General features: G+C 37.6%; 1 protein-coding gene across 4 annotated transcripts in view; it reads right to left on the bottom strand.

The window, feature by feature from the left end:
- The window catches only part of DENND5B (DENN domain containing 5B), a 260,804-nt gene that overhangs the window by 86,298 nt on the left and 147,177 nt on the right, over positions 1 to 27,329 (bottom strand). For all 4 annotated transcript variants that reach the window (XM_037846452.1, XM_037846449.1, XM_037846450.1 and 1 more), the window contains 4 exons: positions 26,937 to 27,124; positions 12,404 to 12,940; positions 9,547 to 9,778; positions 486 to 636 (listed from right to left, as the gene is read on the bottom strand). In XM_037846452.1, the coding sequence (XP_037702380.1) occupies positions 486 to 636; positions 9,547 to 9,778; positions 12,404 to 12,940; positions 26,937 to 27,124 (1,108 nt within the window). The remainder of the gene's footprint in view (positions 1 to 485; positions 637 to 9,546; positions 9,779 to 12,403; positions 12,941 to 26,936; positions 27,125 to 27,329) is intronic.

Raw genomic sequence — 27,329 nt, 5'->3', positions numbered from 1 at the left:
TTGAAATTCTAAGCTCTTTAATTCCAACTTCTCATATTCCCCTATTTTAATACCCTTGTTTGCTTCCTTCCTTGTAAACAACTTCTCTACTACTCTTTTGTTTATTAACACTTGTATTCACCCAAAATCAAGAAACTCCTAAACTCTAATAACTCTGTTTTCAATTCTAATCCTATTCATATAGACAGTATCAACACTATATTTAAACAGAGTTAATTTAAAGTATGGCTATTCCCAAGCACCTGTTACTAGAAAAAGAAAGAAAAAGGCTATTAAAATCTCTAACCTTTAGATCTTTTTACATGACAATTAAAAGTCAAATATTCAGAGTGTCAATCCATATTTCAAATGGATTAGTCTGGACTTTAAAAATATAATCAGAAGGGTGAGATATTTAATCGTTAAACATTGCCCACTGGAGTTGCAGAACATCCCACTCTTCATTTAGTTTTTCAACCAACTACTCAGGTGAAGTATATGCTTACTTGTTATTGGTTGGTCCTGCTGCCAAGACATCAGACTGTAACTTTGGGAAGAAACCTTGTTCATATTTGCCTTGACCAATTTTCATATCAAGTAGATGGGGGTGAATTGCAGTGTGATCCATTTTCATCAGTCGTTGCTCAATTGATTGGGCTATAAGTTAAATTTTTAACAAATGAGAGACATTTTATTGACTATAGCCTACAAAACTAATGCTTCTTCCACTCATGCACACACAGGTAACTCAATCTTTCTGATATCTGAGAACAGAATTTTACAAAGGCTCTTCAAAAATCAGCGTAATGTGTAAGTATAAAAAGGTTAATTATAAGTGAATATTGGATGATTAATTTTCATAAGTATTTTCTGCCAGGCAATGGAATTTTAAAAAATCTGTAACTTCATATTGAAACAGTTTCCCTTAAGTGGTAAATCCATATTCTTAAATAACATAAGATTCTAATTATAATATTAAAGAAAATGATGGCAAACCAAAATACTTTCCTTGAGCTGAAAGACAATGTACAGGAAAGGAAGAAGCAAACACAGTAGTCTTATTACTTTATTCCTTTGTGCAAAGACCCATTAAATATTCATGCTTTTCTATCTGTAAAAGTAAAGAACTGTGTGAAGTTTATCATCTCCCTTTTAGCAACAGTCACATTCTATTAGTAGGAGTTATTTAGGAGTTTTATTAGATCAAGAGGGGTAACATAGAGAAAAATAAAATAAGTAGACATTTAGAAAAATGTTCAGAGCATAAGAGGCTGGCCTTTTAAAGAATAAAATAGGTTAAAGATAAAAAACAGGAATATTCAACATTTCTATTTTAAAACCACTAATACTTAGGAATATTGGAGGACATAGTGAGTTATTTCTCTGGTAAAAAATCTGATATTGAATGTTTTTATCAAAGAGAAAATATAATATGTGAGAAGTGAGAAGTAAGACTAGGTCTCCAATCCTTGGTCTAGAGATTGCTAAAAAGGAAGAACAAGCAGTCATTGTGGTTATGATAAACAGAACACCATGGGAACTTCTAATCTTGTGAATTAAGGAAATTAAAATGGTATCTCCATAAACATTTCCTATTTTATCTGTTTATTTTGTCCCTTTTCAATACTAGTAGATTGAGTACTGCTCGTTATTTACCATACATATTCTACATTTTGGGGGGCAGGGAGGAAGGGGGCAAGAGGTCTGTCCACAATGTTCTCCACTCCGTCAAAAGAACATGCTTTGCAGCATCTTATGTCAGATCAGTGACTTTGACAGCAGTACTGAAGGATGCTTTGTAGAAGTCACTATTGTTCTCTATGACTTAAAAGTACAAAATGCTAGATACATAATTTGAGTTTCTCTAATTTCTCTTCATAACAAATTAATCTAAAATTTTCTTGAATTTCATTATATTTTTCCTGGGTAACTTTGTATGAAACATAGTCATATGTTTATGCTAGGCAAAGATGCCATGATTTAATTTGAAATGATACTGGATCTTTTACTTTTCAGTGGATTCCCCCTAGACCCCTGGCTCTCTACAATCCTATACACTATGTCTCTCAATATTTATAAAACATAATTAACTGGTGGTTTGGGCAGGATAATGCCTAGATACATGACACGAAATTCTCTGAAGTCTGTGCCAATTTTATGCTCCATGAAATACTACAAAATTCCATCTCTGTCAATAAGTACTTCTGTCCTGATCAAGAAAAAAAGAAAAAGGAAAACAATGATACATTTTCAAGAGTATTATGGAATTTCTGTGATGACAGAAGGAGTACCAAATTCTTTGAGAGGCCAAAAGAAATTCCACGGCAACTGTAAGATTTTTCTGGAAGCACAGGAATAATAAAAGTATAATATATTCTTGAATAGGCATAGCCAATTTCAATTTCATTCATTCATTCTATTAACACAGAGATAATAGCCCCTTCTGAAGACAGCAAGGATCTACCCTTATCTGAGAATACAAGCACAGGGTGATGCTGCAGTTATCAGAGACTTCTAAGGCTACATAAAAGACATCATTTACATACTGCTTCTTTAAATATGCAAAACCTACAGCATCACCACTCTTGTGGCTTTGATCTATTTAAGTAAAATGGAAAAGGCAAGCAAAAGTAACAAAGGCAGAGCAAAGAAGCTCCACATTTGCAGTCTCCTTTTTCTCCAGGGGAAAAAATGTTCTAAATAGCTTTGAAGTTTGAAGGGAAAGCAAACCAAAGGATGGGGCATTCAGGTGATAGACATCAGTTGCTTTGGCAATGAAAGGGTTAAGAAACAGGCTTAAATTAATATAATTGTGTGAACTGTTACGTTTTATAAGTTTATTGAATGAGCATTAACATGATGTTAGGCTTCAAGTGATGAAATTAGTCAGACCTAGGTTCAACCATGGCTTCTCCAATCACTAACTATGCAACCATAAGCAAGTTACTTAACTACAGTTTTCTCAACTGTAAAAGGTGGACAGTAATAAAAGAAAATAAAAGCATGCTTATCCTCTGTCTTTGTTAAGGTCAAATGCACATAAAACACCTGGCATAATGTCTGGCACAAACTAAGTACTTAGTTAATGTTGGCTTATTAAAGGAACTATATGTCACTGTTGTAAGAAAGGAATAAGTTTCGTTTTCACATAGAGACAGCATGGAATAAGGGAAATGGAGGCAAAACCAGTTTAAACAAGCCCCAGACAAAGAGAAGAGAGAATCTGCCTGATGTAAAGAGACATGAGGTAGTATCAGAGGCGGGAACTCACAGCAAAAAAATAAAAATTTGGGGGGGGATTGGCTAATCAGTTCAAAATCTCAATAATGAGCTAGTTGGCTCTCTGGGATTGGCTGTACAAATTAAAATCTCAAAAGATGAATTAGTTAGTGTTCTCGGATAGGCTGTAACCTCTGTAGTACCCAGTCAATGGGAAAACAGGGGAGGGATTTGCGAATTAGGAGTAGGAGATTTAAACATCGCCATTCTCTTCCTCTGGCGCGCCAGCCTTCCGCGTGTTTGGCTGGACGCCCCATCTTGCAAGATCGTAAATAAATTCTTTTCTCCTCCAGAACCGAGAGAGCGTTTATTCCCTTACAAGTACCACTTTATTTCCGACAACTTGGGGGCTCGTCCGGGATCCAAAGCTTCGGAGGGGGACCCCCGAGGTGGACAAAGGGAAGGCGCGCCCCGCTGATTGAGCGGTCTCGGACTCCGCCATTGGGGGCCCATCTCCGGCAGCTAAAGGGCCCGAGACCAGATGCTTGGATCTGCCGGTTGTGGATGAGAAAAGGGGGAAAAGAAAAGGCCTGCCTCTGGTTAACCAGGCAACTCCGTGCATGGACCAAGGTAAGGAAAGAAATATTATATTACCTTGGTGGTTAAAGCATTCTGAGAGTCTGGGGCTGATCCTGAGGGAAAGATGCCCAAACAAGACTCAGAATGGGGACATTCTGATGAGCCTAGAGCTGATCCTAAGGGAAAGATGCTCAGGCAAGACTCAGAATGGGGAATAGAGGCAGTCAGCCGGCCGGGAATAAAGGGAAGGGGGTACCTTTAGGGTCCCCGGGGAACATTCCTCTAAATAATCCATTGGGAAACATGTTAAAACATTGGGCTAAAAGTAATTGGACCAAGGGAAAGGGTAAAAGAAAATGATCAAATATTATTGTTATGTTTAGACAAAAAAAAAAAAAAAAAAAAAAAAAGGCATTTTGCTGCCAAATGTATTCTGGCCAAAATATAAGGCAGATAAGAGTTGGCTTTGTGCTGACCTCGTGTGTCATGTTAATAAAAATAAACCTTTTTCCAAGGCAGAATTGAACTGTGCCATGTGGTGGCTGCAGGGAAAAAAAAAGAAACTAAAACCTGGGATAAGCATTCCCCCACCTTATGGTTTCCCCTCCCCCACTGGGGCGGGAACCATTAAAGCCTGAGGTTTTGGTGGAAGCAGTCTATGCCCCCAGGCAATTGGAGAGCCAGTTAATGCTGACTGCTCCAGTAATTACAACCCACCAAAAGTTAAAAAAAAAAAAAAAAAAAAAAAAAAAAAGGAGAGATTTCCAAAAGTTTCTGTTTCTAAAGGCTCTTAAAGAAAGGAAGGTAAGAATCATTAATAAAAAGCCTAGCAAGGCTAGCTGAATAACAATTAACTTGATTCTTAAACTCTGGTTTATGTAAATATCCCTTTCTTGGGAGAAGAAAGGGAAATGGGAAAGAGGGCGGCTATGAGAGAAAGAGAGAGACTGCATCCACCTAAAATAAAATTGGCTGTACCCATATCCCCAAAGAACGATGAAAGTTGAGGTCTGAAGTCAAGTGGTCTCAGGCTGGGAGAGTGGAATGGCCCACATGCATGAAAAGGGTGAGTTTGCCCTGGGGGTTGAGGGTGGGCCTTCCGCCTCAATGCTCTAGAAAAGTTTTGCAGCCTCAGGACCCAGAGGGTGGAGCACATTCTCAGGGGAATGGGAAAAGCCTGGCTGCCACCCCACTGTTCAGAGAAGGTAGAGCCTTTACCCCGAAGAGGCAGAGTCTGGGTGGCACCCCGATGTTTAAGAAGGGTGGGGCCAAAAAGGTAATCTCCCCCATCACCCCAGACTTTGAAAAGAAAAGGGCTGCCACAAAAGCCTCTAAAAAGGGTTGGACTCCCACTCCCTCAAGCCCCAAGAATACAATGTCATTCTGTTAATAACTCAAGACTTTAAAAGGTCAGCTATATAAAGGAATTTTAGCCTAATATTCAGAGAAGATCCAAAAATTGATGAATGGCTGAATAAGCCATTAGAGGAAATATTCAGAGAGTCAACAAGCCAGGGAGGAAACAGACAAAAGTGAGATAGAGAAGTAATTGGAGCAGTTTAAAAAAAAAAAAAAGGAGGAAGGAAATTTGTAGCATGGGGTTTGCGTGATTCTCTATTCATATACTTATGTGGGGCTAAACAGGTATTAATAAATACATTTACATATTTTAGTGTGCTGTGTAATTAAGTCTAAGGCATGTGGAAGCTACATTTAAAGTCCCTTAATGTGTGTATCAGGGTATATAGGAAGTTATATGCACATTTTTTAGGACTGTATTTGAATGCATTCTGAGAGTTAAAACTTCATGAATCTAATGGGAGTTTAAGTTGTATGTTTACACAGGAATGTGGGATAGTTGTATTTGTATGTAATAAAAGCATGTAATATAATTACGTAGGAGTCTTTCAAACTGTGAAAGTTTGTCAGTGTGTAATTTAAAACTTGGCAAAAATTTCCTGTGTACTCATCTATAGTAAACTGAAGCTATTTCTTTGTGTCTTTATAGTGTATACTAGTTTGTGTGTACTCTAAAGCTGGGCAATTGTGTGCAGTTTCACAATAGTGTGAAAAATGAAAAAAAAAAAGTGAGAAAAACTGTGTAAAAGTTTTCTATGTATGTGTAACAGTAGTGTATTGGCTATACATGCTTGTAAATGGGAATGTATGTCTGTTTCGTATGGTTATGAGTGTGTATATAAGTTATATGTGTCTGTATTCCAGATATATGAGACTGTGTATTCTTGTAAAAAGCAGAATAATTTTTCTGATATATTTTGGGCAAAAGCAAAAGGTCCATACTCAAAGTGCAAGTAAATGTTCCTATAAAAGGGTTTAAGGTTCACTAAAGCTGAATTAAACAAACTTAGAACAGTGAATGGTTCATATCTCTTCCCAGGTCTCCATTTGGTAATGCCAGGTTGCTATCTTAACATTAAGTCTAATAGGAATAAAGACACCACATATATTGTCAAATACTACACACCAAGGCTTGTCCTCCTCTCCCTGGAGAGTGGGTTTTTACTCATCTAACAGCAAAACTTGTGTGTATGTTCAGGGTATGCATATATGTGAATCACGTATATTCAAGCATCACTAAACTAGGTGTACTAAAAACTGAATTTTAAGTTAGCATTTAAGAGTGGTAAGCCTTTTTATGTTCATTAATCTTAGGTTATTGTAAATTATTGTTGTCCTTTAGTCTAATTGTTCTAGCCTGAAATGTTGGTAAGTTCTTGCTGCTCTTCATGCACATGACTTCAGGAGTGTCTGTACCTAAAGCAGGTATTAGCAGTTTTACGCTAGGGGAGTCATTAGAGGGGTGCAAGCCATGTGTAATTTAGTACTTAGGCAATTACAAGGTGTAGGCCTTTGGTTTTTGGTTTGCCTTTCCCCAGGAGGACTGGAGAGCTCCCCTCCCTAGACACAAAGGATCTTTTTCTTAAGAATTATATACTGGCCTTGTCTTCTACTTTATCATCTCTCAGGCACCGTGGACTGCTGGCTCAGACCCCGCCTCTTGAATTTGCTGCCCATCGACATCAGCCTGGCAGCTGGGTTCTGATCCAGTCGTGGAAAGAATCCAAACTTCAACCGATCTGGGAAGGACCCTATCAAGTCTTGCTGACAACTGAGACGGCAGTCCGAACGGCAGAAAGAGGCTGGACTCATTACACACGAGTGAAGGGACCGGTGCCTGAACCAGACCATAAGTATCCAGCAACTCAACCTGAATCCTAGAAAGTGACTCCTACCTCAGATCCCCTAAGGATCACTTTAAATAGGCAACAGTTAAAGGAACATATTAGAAGGGAGAAAGGGCTGGATTAAACCCTATGTTTGCATTGTGCTCTGTGTATAGCTTAATGATGAAATTGCTTATGCTGATCATAATGTTCTATATTCAAGGAGTAACAGGTTCTGCTAAGCTGGTTATAAGTGTAGTCAAAGGCTTAAAGTCTCAAACTGTACAATCTGATGTTTGTCAAGTAATGAGCTGTAAAAATCTAAAACATCAGCAACAACTGAGGGAGGAATATAAGCATTTATGTAAGCAGACTGTTCAAATAGAAAGCAAGATTGTTGGGGGGCGAACATTTGAGAGTATAACTTATGAGACACCTAACCCCTGTTATTCTTGGAACACTGCTTGGTGGACCACACAGTATAAGGGATGGGTCTTACCCAGGTTGGAGGAAAAACCATTAAGAGAAACTTGGCTGGAATTTAACTCTCCAGTACAAATTGACCCCAAGGTCATTAGAATACTTAAGGCCAAAGACTTAAAGCAAACCACAGAAATAGAGACAGGTTATGGAAATACAAATGCCTGGGTAGAATGGGGCAAACATACCATCCAGAGTTTAAACAGAAGTGACTGTTATGCTTGTACAACCAAACAACCCACTGTTCAGATTATGCCCTTCCCCTTGGGGATGAAAAAGCATGAAAGGGAGTTTAAATGTATAACACTCCTCTTTCAAAATGCTACTCCTGGTAAAAGTTGTAGTACGTTGTTCCAGTCCAGGAGGGAAGTGTCAAAGCCATACCAGCGTCTCACCTTGGTCCTGGAAACCACTCTGCCTGTCTCTCCAGATGGGAAGAAGAGCTCCAGGATCTTGGTACCATGGCTTTGTGTACACAGGTGTGGAATGTGAGCAAGGATAGTACTGGCAACTTCTCCAGCCTAACTATACCCCGAGCAGACCTCTGGTGGTACTGTGGGAAGGGCATCCTCTGGCCAACACTACCTGAAAGGTGGGGAGGAACCTGTGCTCTGGTTCAATTGGCTATCTCATTTACCCTGGCATTTGAAAGTAATAAAGTACCAACCCAAGGCAAAGGAGAAAAGAAAAATGTACAAAGTGTACCTAGTTCCTTCAATAATACCGCACCTAATGGAACTATCACCAAAGCCCTACAAGGCTTAACAGCCTTATTTCAGAAACTAGAAAAGAATTCTAGCATTAACAACCCACTCATAGAACGGTTGAAAAATTGGTTCGAGAAATGGAAAGGAATTGCAACATCTATTTTAATTTTCCTTATCATTCCAGCCAAAATGTTTATAACAGCTGGATGCTACATAATCCCGTGTGCTCAAAGGCTAGTTCAAAAACCCATCAAAACCACTAGAATCAAAAATAAGAAAGATCCCTATGATGAGGAATGTGAAAAAGCCCTTAGCAAATTTGAGAATCTAAAATGTGAAAACTAAAAGTGTTTAAAAAAAAAAAGAGGAGGGAATCTGTAAGAAAGGAATAAGTTTCGTTTTCACATAGAGACAGCATGGAATAAGGGAAATGGAGGCAAAACCAGTTTAAACAAGCCCCAGACAAAGAGAAGAGAGAATCTGCCTGATGTAAAGAGACATGAGGTAGTATCAGAGGCGGGAACTCACAGCAAAAAAATAAAAATTTGGGGGGGGATTGGCTAATCAGTTCAAAATCTCAATAATGAGCTAGTTGGCTCTCTGGGATTGGCTGTACAAATTAAAATCTCAAAAGATGAATTAGTTAGTGTTCTTGGATAGGCTGTAACCTCTGTAGTACCCAGTCAATGGGAAAACAGGGGAGGGATTTGCGAATTAGTAGGAGATTTAAACATCGCCATTCTCTTCCTCTGGCGCGCCAGCCTTCCGCATGTTTGGCTGGACGCCCCATCTTGCAAGATCGTAAATAAATTCTTTTCTCCTCCAGAACCGAGAGAGCGTTTATTCCCTTACAGGTACCACTTTATTTCCGACAACTGTCAGACAAGACAGGCCAAGACTCATCTGATAGAGGGCAGAACTAGAGTCAGGGTTGGGAGAACTGCTAATATGAATGTTTAAGAATCCAGGGAATTAATTTCAGTAATTCAATAAATGAAACTATTATAATTAATGATACCACTAAGGCAAACATATTGTTTGGGCTTGCTACTTTTTAATTTATACAAATTAGGCAGCATCTCAGATATACTATTTAAAATGAATACTCACCTTTTCTTGGATTAAGAGAAAAGAAGTGAGGAGTAAAAAAGCGATGTAAATAGCAAGATAGAAATTAACATTTTTCCATTAATGCAATAAAGAGAATAAGATACAAATTAGACATTAATTCAGATACAGAAGGAAACAAACCTACAGAAAGTGTCCCTCAATTTGGTGCCAGGATTAACAAAGAAGTCTAAAACCAAAAATTAATTTTTTGGTACATAAGGCCAACAATATTAAAAAAAAAAAGATAATGGATTTTAATTAAATTTTAAAAGGCCTGGCAAACATACCTGCTTCTTTTAAAGTGCTGCATTTCTGATATATAGATGTCCGCAAGGTGGGCGCCCTTACATTATACAGTCTTATCTTCTCAATCCGAGAGTCAAAGACCCGAAGCATAGGATCTTTCTCTTCCCACTGAGACATAATTTTATTATCAATAAAGGTGGCAAACATCTGTGTTTCAATGAAACGTGAAAGAAATGGCAGGTAAGGCTCAGGCTGGTCAGACAGAAAGGAAGCCTGTAATGAGACAATTAAGAAATTATTAGTGCGAAGAGACCATCTCAGTACTGTATGATGAATATGAAAATTCTAAGTTGCTAATTTCATTTTTTTCTTTAATCTTTTAATCTTATACAAAAGTGACCCTTGAAATTAAAAAATCCCTAAAAATTCACTTTTCCTTCTTTCTTCCTTCTAAATTTATAGAATTTAGGTCACTTGGGTTTTTAGTACTGATCCTATCTTTCCAAACTGACCTACATTCTGATCCTCATGACTATTACATAGAAAAGAGCACATTAATGAAAGATGGTGGCTAAGTTGCTATATGATCGTCAATCATCCACTTCCCTTCCATTAAATTTTGATCCTTTTCCCCAGTGAGCTGTAATTTCTTCTGCCTTTTATTCCTAGTCTACATAACATACCTCCAAGCTACAAGGCAGTGAGTGATACAATAATGACACATACATTACCAATAACTTTAAAAAAACATGGAATTTGTGCTTAATGGGTGCAATCTTTTGTTATTCTTTCAAGTGGATGTTTTTCTAGGCCTCAACACTGTTAGAGACTGATGGATGAGTATTACTTCAAGATCTAACTGCTTCCAGACTGTTGACACAATAACCTGGGCTTTAACAACCAAACAAACAAAAATAACTGCCTGAAAAACCATCAGTAGCATGCCTTTGGAAAACACGTCACAAGCTACAATTCCTGTTGCAAGCTTGTCTACCACATAGAATGGTATAGTAAATTTTAATCAGTTCCTAAACAAAAGTGTTCATTTCTTTCCATTGTTCTCTAGGCTCTGCATAGGAATTCTAATCTCGGTTTGGCTAGCTAAAATTTAGAAGTTAATTACTATTTTGGTTGCTGGGTTGGTTTTACTTTTGATTCTTTTAAGTAGGTGCAGTATAGCAGTGGCTGAAAAGGGAAAGGTGGAGGGTTAAGTTCTGATAAGGACTATTTTCCTTAATACCGATCAGGTTCTTCCTAAGCATGTTTATTTTTCATTCTGAGATTTCAGAGGCCTTTTAACTTCCTTACAGAAACCCACTTATTCAATTTAAGTACCTCCATAGTTCAAATGTATTTACATAAATCCCAATAGCTAAAGAAAAATTCACAATAGTCTCAAGAAATAAGCTTATCTTTTCAAAGGGAATTTTATAGATAAATGCCAATTTTTCTTTTTATAGAGCACACCCCTCCCCCACTTTTTTTAATGGGCCAAATGTCTGGCTTTTGATATCAAGACCTCAAAACCTACAGCCAAGACCTGACATGCAGGACTGGTGTGTGATAGTTCTGCAAAATTTCCTAGTGAAAAATGAGATGACTGCAAGCCTTCTGGAATCCAACATGAAATTTTCATTTCTCTCGGGGTTATATAAAAAGAAATCCTTTTATAGTATGAAGCTACATAAAGATTAAGCAGGAAGAACCAGTTCTCAACTTAGATAAGAATATGAATTGCCTTAAGGATAAACTGTGAGTATATACAGATTAGTTCCAAGCTAGATAAAGAAAAATATGGAAAAAGGTTAAACTTAATGAGAAAGGAACTTAAGAGTAGGAGTACATTTGGGGAAGTGAAGGCTTCTTAATTTATTAAAGAGGTTTTCTCCAATATAAAATGCATCAGAACTTAATTGCTCAAAGGGCTATATATCCTCCACCTGAGAAAATAGCTGATAAAATGAAAAAAGCCTTCTACATTATCCACCTTTACACAAATTTTTAGGTAATACTTATTTGACAGATGTTCCAAGACTGTAAATTAGACTCCTGGAGTGTACTAGACCCTTTGGGAGGTCTTTCATGAGGGAAAGATACCATTTAGCCAAAAACCATAACTCGTTCTAACAGCAATATCATGCATAGGCAATCACAGCGGCAGGGGACGAACTGTACCCTGGTGACCTGAAAGAGTTAATGCACATCCCTAAGTGCTTTCACCTAAAAAACAAATCTGGGGGGATATGTCAAGAAAATCCGACCTGATAGAAAAATACTCTATAGTGAATCTTAGAAGCTTCAGCTTTAGCAAGGCAATTGAAAGCTGGTATCATGTCTTCCTTCACCTAAAACTATGGGGAAGAACTTGAGATTTACAGTCATAAAACCTAATTTATTCATTCATTCTCTCTTTTGATCCTAGAATGAGTTCAAAATTTGGATTCTGAATCTAAAGTGTTGGTTACCTTTACATGGACAGGTTGTAACTTCATTATAGGTTGAAGACAAAATATAAGGACTTATTAGAAAAGGAATTATCCTCATTTAACTAGAGACTTGATCATAATATAAGAGTAAATAAAACCATTACAAGGTCAGATAGTGTTAACAGATTTGAAAAACCTGTAAAATTTGAGTGTTTCCATAATTCAAGCATCTTTGAAGTAAACAAAATTTTAAAAATGATATTAAAGGCAACAATACACAGTTCAATGACCAGCTGAATGAATGGGCTGATTTGTCTTCTTGTGAAATTATTTTATCTAGTGCAATATACTGATAAAAGAAAAATTCTTAATGGGAAGGAGGAAAGGAGAAACGTGGTTTTAAAAAGTTAAGAAAATTAATAAGATAGCCCACTAAGAATGAATTAAAAAGTAAAACCACAGATCTTTTTACTTTGTCAAAGTTCTGCATCTGTTCCCGGTTGGTGAGCCAGGATTCCATATCCTGGGCAGTCTGAATCACAAAAGCTTCATAATCTGCAAACATCTGTGTAAAGCGGTTAGCAAAGACCTCTCGGAGCTGTACGTTGAGCTTGTAGTCCCTTAGTTCTGCCTCTTCACATTGCACTTTCATATCCTTTTCTTTTTCACCCAGAGAGGCAGAGAGGTCCATTTTTTCCACAGTTACACCGGTCCTCTTGGCCAGAGCCTGGAGGCGGGCTATGGTTTCATTGCCCTTCAACAATTCATACATGCTGATGTTATTAGTGGAGACATTGCCATTCTTTTTGTCATTGACCAAGTCTTTCAGAACCAGATTCTTCAGTTTGGTGGCATTGTCACTGCAATGCAGGCTGCCCTCAGGAGGGATCCCAAATTGAAGAAGAACTTCAGAGAGTTCCTGGATAAAATCTAGCTTATTTGGGAACTGTGGAAATTCTTCAGGCAACTCAATAAAATGGTTGTCAATATCCACGAAACACAAATTAGCCTGAAAGAGATAAAAGAAATTTGAAGGCTTTAAAATAAAGAAATTTTATGTTCTATAATATTCTTGCCAACTATTATAAACAAAAGTATAGATTATGCTGTCTTTTATGTTAACTATCTCAAGGTTCAGAATATTTTATTTTTAAAAAATGAATCTTCTTTAAAAATATTTTTCCTTACATAAGTTTTTTTTAGCATTTTTAATACTATATAGCATATAATAATCTTCTCTGGGTCTCAGCAATTTATTATAATCTGGACATAATTCTCAATATTTGACATCCATTAGGCATTCCTAAATGAATAAAGACTCATAATACCTTACAAATAGAAGCCACCAGGTAAAATACTTGCTGGATAAGCCTGAACTTTCTATGACATTTCAGTGCCCTAATACCTTCCGTAATTTAGAATTGACAATAACTGCTAAAATTTAGTACTAAAAAATGGGATGAAATTGGCAAAGATGAATCCAATTCACAGATAATCTACAAATTTTCACTTTATCCAAAATTAACTTCAACCTCCTGGTCAGCAAAACCATTTCAGAAGTCATTAGACAAACAGCAAGAGGCAGAGAAAGGTGGTAGAAGGAAGTGCTTAGATAACTACAAATAATTAACCACTGAATAATTAAGAGTTGACTCAAAAGATATTTTTGGGTTGAGGAAAAGATGTGGCAGAAAACAGAGAAATTTCTTTTGAGTTTGCTTATATTCTCAACTTTGATTCAGAGGCATGGTGGAATAAAAAGATGCTTAAATATTTGTCAAGTAGTATATGGAAAATTCAAGGGGCCAAGTACCTGTATAAAGTTAGGACTACCCCTCAGGTACTTCATTGTAGGAGTCTTTCAGACAGCATTTTAACCTTTACTACCCATACCCTCCTAAGTAAAAGAAGGTTGTTAGTCAAAGGAAAAGACAATGCTGTTACGATTTTTTTTAAATGTGGTTTTTTTTTTTTTTAATTCAGTTTTATTGAAATATATTCACAAACCATACAGTCATCCATAGTATGCAATCAACTGTTCACAGTATGATCATATAGTTATGCGTTCATCACCACAATCTATTTCTGAACATTTTCCTTACATCAGAAAGAATCAGAATAAGAATAAAAAATAAAAGTGAAAAGAGAATACCCAAACCATCCCCCCATCCCACCCTATTTGTCATTTAGTTTTTACTCCCATTTTTCTACTGATTTTTTTTCAATTTTTTAACTTTGTTTATCAAAAAATTAAAAACAAACAGGCAAACAACAACCAAAAAAACCCCACAACATTTCAAACAAAGCAATGGATTAAGGAAAACAAATAACCTAAAATAATTACTTTGCTTCCAATATGTTCCTACCATACCCCAAGAAAATTAATAAACCATGTCCAAACAGAGGAGTAAGAAAAACAAATAATCTAAAATAACTACATTGCTTCCAACATGTTCCTACCATACCCCAAGAAAATTAACAACCCCTAAGAAAACAAAGGAATAAGAGAAAAAAAAACCTAAAATAACTCTATTGCTTCCAACATGATCTTACTATATCCAAGAAAGTTTACAAACCATAATCATTCCTGAGCATTCCCATAACATTGAGATTACCCTCCATAGTTTATCTGTTCTTGTTAGATTATCATTCCCCCTCCACTAATTGGTATCTCTAGGTCCCCTACATTCTACAGTATAAAACATTGTACATTTTTCACAGAATTCACATTAGTGGTAACATACAATATCGCTCTTTTTGTGCCTGGCTTATTTTGCTCAGCATTATGTCTTTTTTTTTTTTTTTTTTTTTTTAATCTTCATTTTATTGAGATATATTCATATAGCATGCAGTCATACAAAACAAATCGTACTTTCAATTGTTCACAGTACCATTACATAGTTGTACATTCATCACCCAAATCAATCCCTGACACCTTCATTAGCACACACACAAGAATAACAAGAATAATAATTAGAGTGAAAAAGAGCAATTGAAGTAAAAAAGAACACTGGGTACCTTTGTCTGTTTCCTTCCCCTATTTTTCTACTCATCCATCCATAAACTAGACGAAGTGGAGTGTGGTCCTTATGGCTTTCCCAATCCCTTTGTCACCCCTCATAAGCTACATTTTTATACAACTGTCTTCGAGATTCATGGGTTCTGGGTTGTAGTTTGATAGTTTCAGGTATCCACCACCAGCTACCCCAATTCTTTAGAACCTAAAAAGGGTTGTCTAAAGTGTGCGTAAGAGTGCCCACCAGAGTGACCTCTCGGCTCCTTTTGGATTCTCTCTGCCACTGAAGCTTATTTCATTTCCTTTCACATCCCCCTTTTGGTCAAGAAGATGTTCTCCGTCCCACGATGCCAGGTCTACATTCCTCCCCGGGAGTCATATTCCACGTTGCCAGGGAGATTCACTCCCCTGGGTGTCTGATCCCACGTAGGGGGGACGGCAGTGATTTCACCTTTCAAGTTGGCTTAGCTAGAGAGAGAGGGCCACATCTGAGCAACAAAGAGGCATTCGGGAGGAGGCTCTTAGGCACAACCATAGGGAGGCCTAGCCTCTCCTTTGCAGCAACCGTCTTCCCAAGGGTAAAACCTGTGGTAGAGGGCTCAACCCGTCAAACCACCAGTCCCCTATGTCTGTGGTCATGTTAGCAACCATGGAGGTGGGGTAGGCGAATACCCCTGCATTCTCCACAGGCTCCTCAAGGGGGCACTGCATCTTTTTTTTTTTCCTTGTTTTTTTTTTTTTTTTTTTTTACTTTCCCTTCTTTTTTAAATCAACTGTATGAAAAAAAAGTTAAAAAGAAAACAAACATACAATAAAAGAACATTTTAAAGAGACCATAACAAGGGAGTAAGAAAAAGACAACTAACATAAGATAACTGCTTAACTTCCAACATGTTCCTACTTTACCCCAAGAAAGTTACCTAATATAGCAACATTTCTGTGAACTTGCTCCTACTATATCCATCAGAAATAAACAGACCATAGTCATTCCTGGGCATCCCCAGAACGTTAAATAGCTTATCTGTTCTTCTTGGATTATTGTTCCTCCTTCCTTAATTGCTCTCTACTGCTAGTTCCCCTACATTCTACATTATAAGCCATTTGTTTTATATTTTTCAAAGTTCACATTAGTGGTAGCATATAATATTTCCCTTTTTGTGCCTGGCTTATTTCGCTTAGCATTATGTTTTCAAGGTTCATCCATGTTGTCATATGTTTCACGAGATCGTTCCTTCTTACTGCCGTGTAGTATTCCATCGTGTGTATATACCACATTTTATTTATCCACTCATCTGTTGAAGGACATTTGGGTTGTTTCCATCTCTTGGCAATTGTGAATAATGCTGCTATGAACATTGGTGTGCAGATATCTGTTCGTGTCACTGCTTTCCGATCTTCCGGGTATATACCGAGAAGTGCAATCGCTGGATCGAATGGTAGCTCTATATCTAGTTTTCTAAGGAACTGCCAGACTGACTTCCAGAGTGGCTGAACCATTATACAGTCCCACCAACAGTGAATAAGAGTTCCAATTTCTCCACATCCCCTCCAGCATTTGTAGTTTCCTGTTTGTTTAATGGCAGCCATTCTAACCGGTGTTAGATGGTATCTCATTGTGGTCTTAATTTGCATCTCTCTAATACCTAGTGAAGCTGAACATTTTTTCATGTGTTTCTTGGCCATTTGTATTTCCTCTTCAGAGAACTGTCTTTTCATATCTTTTGCCCATTTTATAATTGGGCCGACTGTACTATTGTCATTGAGTTGTAGGATTTCTTTATATATGCAAGATATCAGTCTTTTGTCAGATACATGGTTTCCAAAAATTTTTTCCCATTGAGTTGGCTGCCTCTTTACCTTTTTGAGAAATTCCTTTGAGGTGCAGAAACTTCTAAGCTTGAGGAGTTCCCATTTATCTATTTTCCATTTTGTTGCTTGTGCTTTGGGTATAAAGTCTAGGAAGTGGCCGCCTAATACAAGGTCTTGAAGATGTTTTCCTACATTATCTTCTAGGAGTTTTATGGTACTTTCTTTTATATTGAGATCTTTGGTCCATTTTGAGTTAATTTTTGTGTAGGGGATGAGGTAGGGGTCCTCTTTCATTCTTTTGGATATGGATATCCAACTCTCCTAGCCCCATTTGTTGAAAAGACCATTATGACTCAGTTCAGTGACTTTGGGGGCCTTATCAAAGATCAGTCGGCCATAGATCTGAGGGTCTATCTCCGAATTCTCAATTCGATTCCATTGATCTATATGTCTATCTTTGTGCCAGTACCATGCTGTTTTGGTAACTGTGGCTTTATAATAAGCTTCAAAGTCAGGGAGTGTAAGTCCTCCCACTTCGTTTTTCTTTTTTAGAGTGTCTTTAGCAATTCGAGGCATCTTCCCTTTCCAAATAAGTTTGATAACTAGCTTTTCCAAGTCTGCAAAGTAGGTTGTTGGAATTTTGATTGGGATTGCATTGAATCTGTAGATGAGTTTGGGTAGAATTGACATCTTAGTGACATTTAGTCTTCCTATCCATGAACATGGAATATTTTTCCATCTTTTAAGGTCCCCTTCTATTTCTTTTAGTAGAGTTATGTAGTTTTCTTTGTATAGGTCTTTTACATCTTTGGTTAAGTTTATTCCTAGGTACTTGATTTTTTTAGTTGCTATTGAAAATGGTATCTTTTTCTTGAGTGTCTCTTCAGTTTGTTCATTTCTAGCATATAGAAACATTACTGACTTATGTGCATTAACCTTGTATCCCGCTACTTTGCTAAATTTGTTTATTAGCTCTAGTAGCTGTATCGTCGATTTCTCAGGGTTTTCTAGATATAAGATCATATCATCTGCAAACAATGACAGTTTTACTTCTTCTTTTCCAATTTGGATGCCTTTTATTTCTTTGTCTTGCCGGATTGCCCTGGCTAGCACTTCCAGCACAATGTTGAATAACAGTGGTGATAGCGGGCATCCTTGTCTTGTTCCTGATCTTAGAGGGAAGGCTTTCAGTCTCTCTCCATTGAGTACTATGCTGGCTGTGGGTTTTTCATATATGCTCTTTATCATGTTGAGGAAGTTTCCTTCAATTCCTACCTTTTGAAGTGTTTTTATCAAAAAGGGATGTTGGATTTTGTCAAATGCTTTTTCAGCATCTATTGAGATGATCAATTGATTTTTCCCTTTTGACTTGTTAATGTGTTGTAATACATTGATTGATTTTCTTATGTTGAACCATCCTTGCATGCCTGGAATGAACCCCACTTGGTCATGGTGTATGATTTTTTTAATGTGTCTTTGGATTCGATTTGCAAGTATTTTGTTGAGGATTTTTGCATCTATATTCATTAGGGAGATTGGCCGGTAGTTTTCCTTTTTTGTAACATCTTTGCCTGGTTTTGGTATTAGATTGATGTTAGCTTCATAAAATGAGTTAGGTAGTGTTCCATTTTCTTCAATGTTTTGAAAGAGTTTGAGTAAGATTGGTGTCAGTTCTTTCCGGAAAGTTTGGTAGAATTCCCCTGTGAAGCCATCTGGCCCTGGGCATTTATTTGTGGGAAGATTTTTGATGACTGATTGGATCTCTTTGCTTGTGATGGGTTGGTTGAGGTCTTCTATTTCTTCTCTGGTCAGTCTAGGTTGTTCATATGTTTCCAGGAAATTGTCCATTTCCTCTACATTATCCAGTTTGTTGCCATACAGTTGTTCATAGTATCCTCTTATAATTTTTTTAATTTCTTCAGGATCTGCAGCTATGTCACCTTTTTCATTCATTATTTTGTTTATATGGGTCTTCTCTCTTTTTGATTTTGTCAGTCTAGCTAGGGGCTTGTCAATCTTGTTGATCTTCTCAAAGAACCAACTTTTGGTGATATTTATCCTCTCTATTGTTTTTTTGTTCTCTATGTCATTTATTTCTGCTGTAATCCTTGTTATTTCTTTTCTTCTACTTGGTTTAGGATTGGTTTGCTGTTCATTTTCTAGCTTCTTCAGTTGATCCGTTAGTTCTTTGATTTTGGCTCTCTCTTCCTTTTTAATATATGCGTTTAGTGCTATAAATTTCCCCCTTAGCACTGCTTTTGCTGCATCCCATAGGTTTTGGTATGTTGTGTTCTCATTTTCATTCTATATATTTAGCAATTTCTCTTGCTATTTCTTCTTTAACCCACTGATTGTTTAGGAGTGTGTTGTTTAACCTCCAGGTATTTGTGAATTTTCTAAGTCTCTGATGGTTATTGACTTCTAGTTGTATTCCATTGTGGTCAGAGAATGTGCTTTGAATAATTTCAATCTTTTTAAATTTACTGAGGCTTGTTTTATGTCCCAGCATATGATCTATTCTGGAGAAAGTTCCATGAGCACTAGAAAAGTATGTGTATCCTGGTGATTTGGGATGTAATGTCCTGTATATGTCTGTTAAATCTAATTCATTTATCAGATTGTTTAGGTTTTCAATTTCCTTATTGGTCTTCTGTCTGGTTGATCTATCTATAGGAGAGAGTGATGTGTTGAAGTCTCCCACAATTATTGTGGAAACATCAATTGCTTCCTTTAGTTTTGCCTGTGTTTCTCTCATGTATTTTGTGGCACCTTGGTTGGGTGCATAGACATTTACGATTGTTATTTCTTCTTGCTGAATTGCCCCTTTTATTAGTACGTAGTGGCCTTCTTTGTCTCTCAAAACATCCCTGCATTTGAAGTCTATTTTATCTGAGATTAATATTGCTACACCTGCTTTCTTTTGGCTGTAGCTTGCATGAAATATTTTTTTCCATCCTTTCACTTTCAGTTTCTTTGTGTCCCTGTGTCTAAGATGAGTCTCTTGTATGCAACATATTGATGGTTCATTTTTTTTGATCCATTCTGCGAATCTGTATCTTTTAATTGGGGAGTTTAATCCATTTACATTCAACGTTATAACCGTGAAGGCGTTTCTTGAATCAGCCATCTTATCCTTTGGTTTATGTTTGTCATATTTTTCCCCTCTGTCTATTAATATCCTTTATTGTACCCATACCGAATCTCTTTAGTACTGAACCTTTCTCCAAGTCTCTCTGTCCTTTCTTTGTTTCTCTGTCTGTAGGGCTCCCTTTAGTATCTCCAGTAGGGCAGGTCTCTTGTTAGTAAATTCTCTCAGCATTTGTTTGTCTGTGAAAAATTTAAGCTCTCCCTCAAATTTGAAGGAGAGCTTTGCTGGATATAGTATTCGTGGCTGGAAATTTTTCTCACTCAGAATTTTAAATATATCGTGCCACTGCCTTCTTGCCTCCATGGTGGCTGCTGAGTAGTCACTACTTAGTCTTATGCTGTTTCCTTTGTATGTGGTGAATTGCTTTTCTCTTGCTGCTTTCAGAACTTGCTCCTTCTCTTCTGTGTTTGATAGTGTGATCAGTATATGTCTTGGAGTGGGTTTATTTGGATTTATTCTATTTGGAGTTCGCTGAGCATTTATGATTTGTGTATTTATGTTGTTTAGAAGATTTGGGAAGTTTTCCCCAACAATTTCTTTGAATACTCTTCCTAGACCTTTACCCTTTTCTTCCCCTTCTGGGACACCAATGAGTCTTATATTTGGACGTTTCATATTATCTATCATATCCCTGAGGTCCATTTCAATTTTTTCAATTTTTTTCCCCATTCTTTCTTTTATGCTTTCATTTTCCATTCTGTCATCTTCCAGGTCACTGATTCGTTGTTCAACTTCCTCTAGTCTTGTACTATGAGTGTCCAGAATCTTTTTAATTTGGTCAACAGTTTCTTTAATTTCCATAAGATCATCCATTTTTTTATTTAGTCTTGCAATGTCTTCTTTATGCTCTTCTAGGGTCTTCTTGATTTCCTTTATCTCCCGTACTATGGTCTCATTGTTCATCTTTAGTTCTTTGAGTAGCTGCTCTAGGTGCTGTGTCTCTTCTGGTCTTTTGATTTGGGTGCTTGGGCTTGGGTTATCCATATCGTCTGGTTTTTTCATATGCTTTATAATTTTCTGTTGTTTTTGGCCTCGTGGCATTTGCTGAACTTGATAGGGTTCTTTTAGGATTTGTAGACCAATTGAAGTCCTTATCTCTAATTTATCAGATCTACAGCTTCGTGGAGTACACTTTCTCTAACTAACCAGCAGGTGGCGTCCACGAGCCACCTGTTCTCCACAAGCCAGTTCTCCCCTGCTTAGCCTTTTTGGTGAGTGGGGGAGTGAGTCTTGTGGGGTCCAATTGGTGTACCAAGCTTGCATGTGTAGTTGGTGTTGCCTGCCCTGTATATGGGGCGTGTTTCTGGGCAGTCAGGGAGGGGGAGGGTGGCTCTAACAATCAAATCTCCCTGGTGATCCTAGAGTTTTAAAGCTGCTGCAATAGTCTAATCCTTCAGTTCAGTCCTGCCACAGTTTGTCTCTGCCACTGACCCACAAGTCCTTGGTATTGGCGTATGGCTCCTGAGACTTGCAAGTGGGCCCCTCTTCCAGGCTGTCCACCCCGGGTCCTCTGTTGAGGGATGACTGTGCTATGTCACAGGTGAGTGCCGTCCCCCCAGGGCAGTTCTGGGCTGCTGGGCTGTGTAGGGAGGCTCCCAGTCTGCTGAAATGATGGCTGAATGGGGCTTTGTTAATTCACACTGCTCTACCTTCCCAACTCTGGGGCAATCAGCTGAGGTTGCAGGGAAGGCTAATGTCCACACCCAGTTTTGTGGTGTGTGCCTGTTATTTGAAGCACTTCCGTCACACTGGGTTGTCTGGGGCAGTTCTGGGCTATGGGGCTGGCGATGGGCAGGAGTGTTTCCTGTCCACCAGGATGACGGCTGTGAGCGGACACCCCCCTTTTCTTGGGAAGTTGTGGTGTTTAGTGAATTTTCTCAGCCACTGGATTATTGCGTTTTGTCTCAGAGCTCTCCTAGTTCTGCTCTTGACTTGACCTGCCCAAATAGCAAGTCTTTGAAGCTTTCTGTATTGGGCTTCTTAGAGTAATTGTTTTAGAAAAAGAAAAAGGATTAAAAAAAAAAAAAAAAAAAAAAAAAAAACGGGCCCTCCTCAGAGATCTAATGGGTTATTGAAATGCTAAGAGACAAAGCAACCAGGGCCATTAAGGAAAGGTCCACAGGGCAGAGAGATCAGCTTTTCTTCGGGATTTGCATATGCGCCTCAGGGCCCTTCCCCTTTCTATGTTCACCAGAACTCCAAAAATCCTCCGCTTTTATTTTGGAGTTTTTCGTGTTGTTTTTTTTCTATGCCTGTCTCCTCTCTGCTGGGCGGGCTGCTCTCAGATTCTCTGGTGTCTGGTCTCAGTCTATCTATGGTTGGAGTTTGAATCAGTAGAATGAGTTTCCGATAAGGGCAGCCACTGCAGTTCTCCCTTCTCCTTCCCGGAGCTGACAGCCCCTCCTCCCCCGGGACTGAGCCTGGCAGGGAGGGGCGCGGGTCCCCTGGCCGCAAAAACTTAGATTTCGCTGATCTCAGCAGTTCCACGTTTTCATGAGTGTTGTATGAATTATGCCCAAAGTCAGATTGCTCTGTGGTGTCCAGTCCACGCAGTTCCTGGCTTTCTACCTACTTTCCTGGAGGAGTAACTAAAACATACAGCTCACCAGTCTGCCATCTTGCCCCGCCTCTCTTAAATGTGGTTTTATTGAGATATATTCACATACCATACAAACCATCTGATGTATACAATCACTGGTTCACAGTATCGTCACACAGTTGTACATACTGTGCTGTTAGATGGGGGAGAAACGGTGCAGCCCATCACATAAAATGGCTGAACATGGGGGTGCTTCCACCCCCCTTCCCCCAAGTGCGCAAGGAGAGAATTCATACCATCCTTCTGATCCTGAATGGCAAGATAAGGTGGAAAGGGGGAGAGCACAGCTGGGTCTTTGTCTCCCCTTTAATCCCTGCTTTTCATGCTAGATGCTGATGAACAAGAAGTATAGAAGAGTTTCAAATTAAACTAACCAAAAAACTTCTCAAGATTTCCCTGATTCCAAAACAGGTAATAAATGATTCTTAGAGCCTGAGTAACGTTGGGATCCAACTCTTTAATATTGCAGATGAGGAAATCAAGGCCTAAGAAATTGGGTGACTTCCTGACACTCGCTCTAGATATGCATCCTTAAATGGCCTGGTGGCTTAAGGGATTCCCCCCCACCCCTTTTTCCTCATCTCTAATGTCTGTGGTTTTCCTTAAATAAAAAACTGAAATAGTCATATTTTGTTGAAGACAGCAGTGTTACCTATAAGAGCTTTCTTTAAATCCACATCTTTATATATGTGTCTCTAGAAAGCAATATAAATTGAAAGGCTTAAGAAGAGAAAGTAGGTCACCACTATTCAGATGGAAAATGGATAATTGGTATCTTTAAAAATGGAAGGAAAAAATTCACTAAACTGCTAATATAAATGAGTAACCAGCAGCCCCCACCACTAAAATTATGCACTTTCTCCTTCATTATTGCCTTTCTCTTATCCTTTTCTATCCCTTGCCTCCTCCTAAGAACATGATACATTTTCTGAAAAACTAAAACATGTTATGATCATGTAATCACTGCTGAGCTGAAAGTGTATCTCAAGGTGGATGTTCCAGCACCACAGCTACTGGCATCTTCGTGTCCCCATAAGAGCCTCTTATACCCTACGAGGTCTACTTAGAGGGCACCATGTTGGGGGTCTCAATATCCCAAAGTAGATACAGGAAATATGAATTTTTATTATGAAAATTTATTGAAGAAAACCAAAAAGCCCCTTCTTTATAACAAACAAGAACTTCATATACTAAGGCATTCTGATAAATTGCCCTCTCACTTTAAATTAAATTAAAAAATTACATCACAATGAAAAATATATTTGACATCTCAATTTTACATTCTTTTGAGAATAAATATTTCAAATATTTTACTGATCAACACTGCCCACAAGCATTCATAAAATGTAATTACTTCCAAATAAAAACAACAAAAGCTTCCTCAAAAGTAAGGGAACAGGGGCTTGTGGTTTAATTATCTCCGTGAAGCCTTCCTATGCCTCTACCCTAAAGGCATTCTGATTTCTGCTGTATATTCTTAGTTCATTCATACTCTTACTTTTTTTTTTTAACCCGTATTACTAACATTTGTAAGAACTTTTTAGAAGGCTAGGACCTCCTATTGTATCTGACTCAACAAGTAGTACATGAGTCAACTGTATGGTGAATGAATTAATAAAAGCTCAGAGACAGTCATTTTGGGGAGCCCCACAAATGCAGAGAGGAGGAAGAAGGGGACAAGGTAGCCAGGAATCTGAGGCTAAGACAGCTTCCTCTCTCCACGCTCAGTAAAGGATCCAGTTTCTCAGTGGCTATCGTTAAGCCAGTGTGAGAGTAAATGTGATGGTTCATTTTACATGTCAACCTGGTTAGGCTATGGTGGCCAGGTGCCTGGGTGAACACTAGTCTAGATGTTGCAGTGTGAGTATTTTGTAGATAAGATTAACATCTACAACCAGTTGACTTTACATAAAGGGCAGCACCTTGATAATGTGGGTGGGCCTCATCCCATCAGTTGAAGGCCTTAAAAGCAAAAACTGAGGTTACCCAAAAAGAAGAAATTCTGCCTCGAGACTATGACATCAACTCATGCCTAAATTTTTAGCCTGCTGGCCTGCCCTACATATTTCAGACTTTGAACTGCAACATCAACTCTTGCCTAAGTTTCCATCCTGCAAACATGTCCTTCAGATTTCAGACTTGTCAATCCCACAATCGCACGGGCCAATTTCAAAATAAGCCCCATGCCCCGAGACATCCTATTGGTTCTATATTGCTGGAAAATCGTGACTGATACAGTAAACCAGAGGAGAACATTTAAGATATTCCTTCAGAATCTCAAGACAAGATATGAGAGGAAGAAAGCATCAAAAACAGCTCTGTCTCAGTTTTTCTCTTGATTCCCTGCCCAATACTTACTGTAAAGATGATTAAGAATGGTAGAAAGGGAGGTACCACTCTACACAATTAACTCTCAATGCTATATCCTCCCATCCTGACTCTCCCCACCCCAAACCCCCAAAACAATAAAACAAATGACCACCCAAGCCTAGGGAATCATGAGGAAAGTGAATGGGTAGTTAATTGTAAGTCTATGTAGTTACATGAGTTAGCTAACTAAAATCATATCTTCTTAAAATAACCTTTTCTAAAGCTGTCATTTTTACAACTATTCTAAGGGTTGTTTCTATTTTTGACCATTATTTTATTTTAGAGTTTTCAGGGAAAGGGGGAGGGAAGTATCCCTAGTGAGTGTATTTAAGGCACTTCTTAAAATTGTTCTTTTTATATCCATGTCCCTTCCCAAATTATACATGACATAGATGATTTCATTTCACTGTAAATGATACCAGAGTTAGGTGATATATTGTTAAGCTTTTTCTTCTAAAACAATGATGTACTAATTAATAGCTTCTACACAGAAGAACTATTTTCACAGCTGATTCAAATATCTCATTTATGTAATCTATGAGTAGATGAGTATCTATTTATTAAATAGTGTTGATTTCATGAATGAAAAATTAGAAAATAAAAGACATTACTGCAAGTACAAATTATACTGCATTTACAATTTTTTAAGACTTGTATAGCTTTAGAGTCAGAGGATGCACACAGACCTAGAGGCAGAAAGGTTTCCCTACTATGGATATATCAATGTGGTGTTTAAGAAATTCTCAACAATTATCACTCATGCAAAAAAAGGAAAGACAATATTTTTAAACTTAAAGCAGACTGTCTTGTAAAATATCATTTGATCAACATATAAATTAGACCACATACACAAGAAAGGAAAATATGACAATGTTTAAGTCTTCAAAACAAAATGGATTTTGTTAGTCTATTTTTCCCTTTGAAAATTCAAAGGATTTACTTCTTGGAACCAACAAGATACTCAGACTAATTTAAAGAAAGATAAAACAAGAGAGTTCAAAGGAGAGAAAAGAGCAGATCACATGTGTAAGCCCAAGAAAAGTAAGATAGCTTGTGCATGTATTTTATATGGCCTGAAAAAAGCTATTTCTTCCTTAACAAAAACACTAATATTGGTAGTAAAATATTTATTAGAATAAAAGTAAGCAATGGATGATTACAAGAATCATTAGTAGGTATAATATTCACATGGCCATGGCTTAGTGTGTTATTTTAAATTCACTTATTAAAATTAGAATCTCTACGGGAAATAAGAACAAATAAAAATGAAGCACAGCATGAGATATTTTACTAAGAAAGGTGTTAATTAATTAGCTAATCATGTAATGTAATTAACCATTTTATATTTTTTAATAGGCTGTGGCACACTCATCAGTATTTCATTGGAAAGGCTTTATATTTCAATTCTGAATACCATTAAGAACAGCTAAAATTTAGATTAAAAATGTTTTCAAGAATTCTTTTTATTTTTCTCTTAAGCAATATTTGAAAATACAATACACAGAAAGCATAGTAACCTTATGATGCCATATTAGCCAGCAGTTAGAATTTTTATTCTAGCCAAGTTGATATTTAGAACATAGGTTGAGAGTAGGCTTTAGGTCTGAAAACAGGGAATATTAAAGTATTCAATATTTCCATCATCCCAGGCTTGTTGAAAGAAATTACTCCTCACATGATAAGTCAGATTCACCTTAATTAATACAGCAGTTTTACAGGATGTTAAAATTTGGGCTGGATTGTTTAAAAACAGAATTTATAACATGAGTAGGGAAAATAAATGAAATATTATTAGAATAATAAAGCAATGAAATAATGCTACTAGTACTCCCTTTCACAAATTTGTACTTGTGAAAACTTGCCACTGTCCCATTTTAAACCATGCATTACTCATCATCAGGAGTCAGGACCTGCATTCCATGGCTCAGACTCTATCCTAAATATATTTGGGACATTCAGGATAGTTGATGAGACACAAATTGGAAAAAAGCACAGCTTAAAAAAAGTAACCTTGAAATAAATAAAAAAACAGCAAATGCTTCATCATTCATTTTAAGTTTTACCTCTTGAGGAAGTTCTAGTTTGGAACGGTCAGTTCCTTCTTTTGACTGAAGACCCATTAAGTAAGGGACAGGAGCATCAAGAAAATGTAGCAGAGAAGCAGGGAGGATGGGCACATAAACATGCTGCCACTGAAACGGGAACAAAAGTGTAGTGATGCCTTCTGCCACAGTCATCAGGCGCTGATAATCTGCACAGAACAAGGAAGAACGGAGGGGAAGATTCCAAGTAAAAACAAAAATCATTGCATAAAGCTCAAACATATCAATTTCCAGAAAAATTCCTGTATTGATAAATAATATGTTCTTTATGATCATGCAGAGATCAGGTCACTTCTATCCCACCGTAATTGAAAGAGATACATGGTTTCGTTTGAATGGGGTGTGAAGTAAGTG

Source organism: Choloepus didactylus, chromosome 8, assembly GCF_015220235.1.
Source record: "Choloepus didactylus isolate mChoDid1 chromosome 8, mChoDid1.pri, whole genome shotgun sequence".
Classification (NCBI taxonomy): Eukaryota; Metazoa; Chordata; class Mammalia; order Pilosa; family Megalonychidae; genus Choloepus; species Choloepus didactylus.
This window is presented reverse-complemented; position numbering and strand designations above follow the sequence as displayed.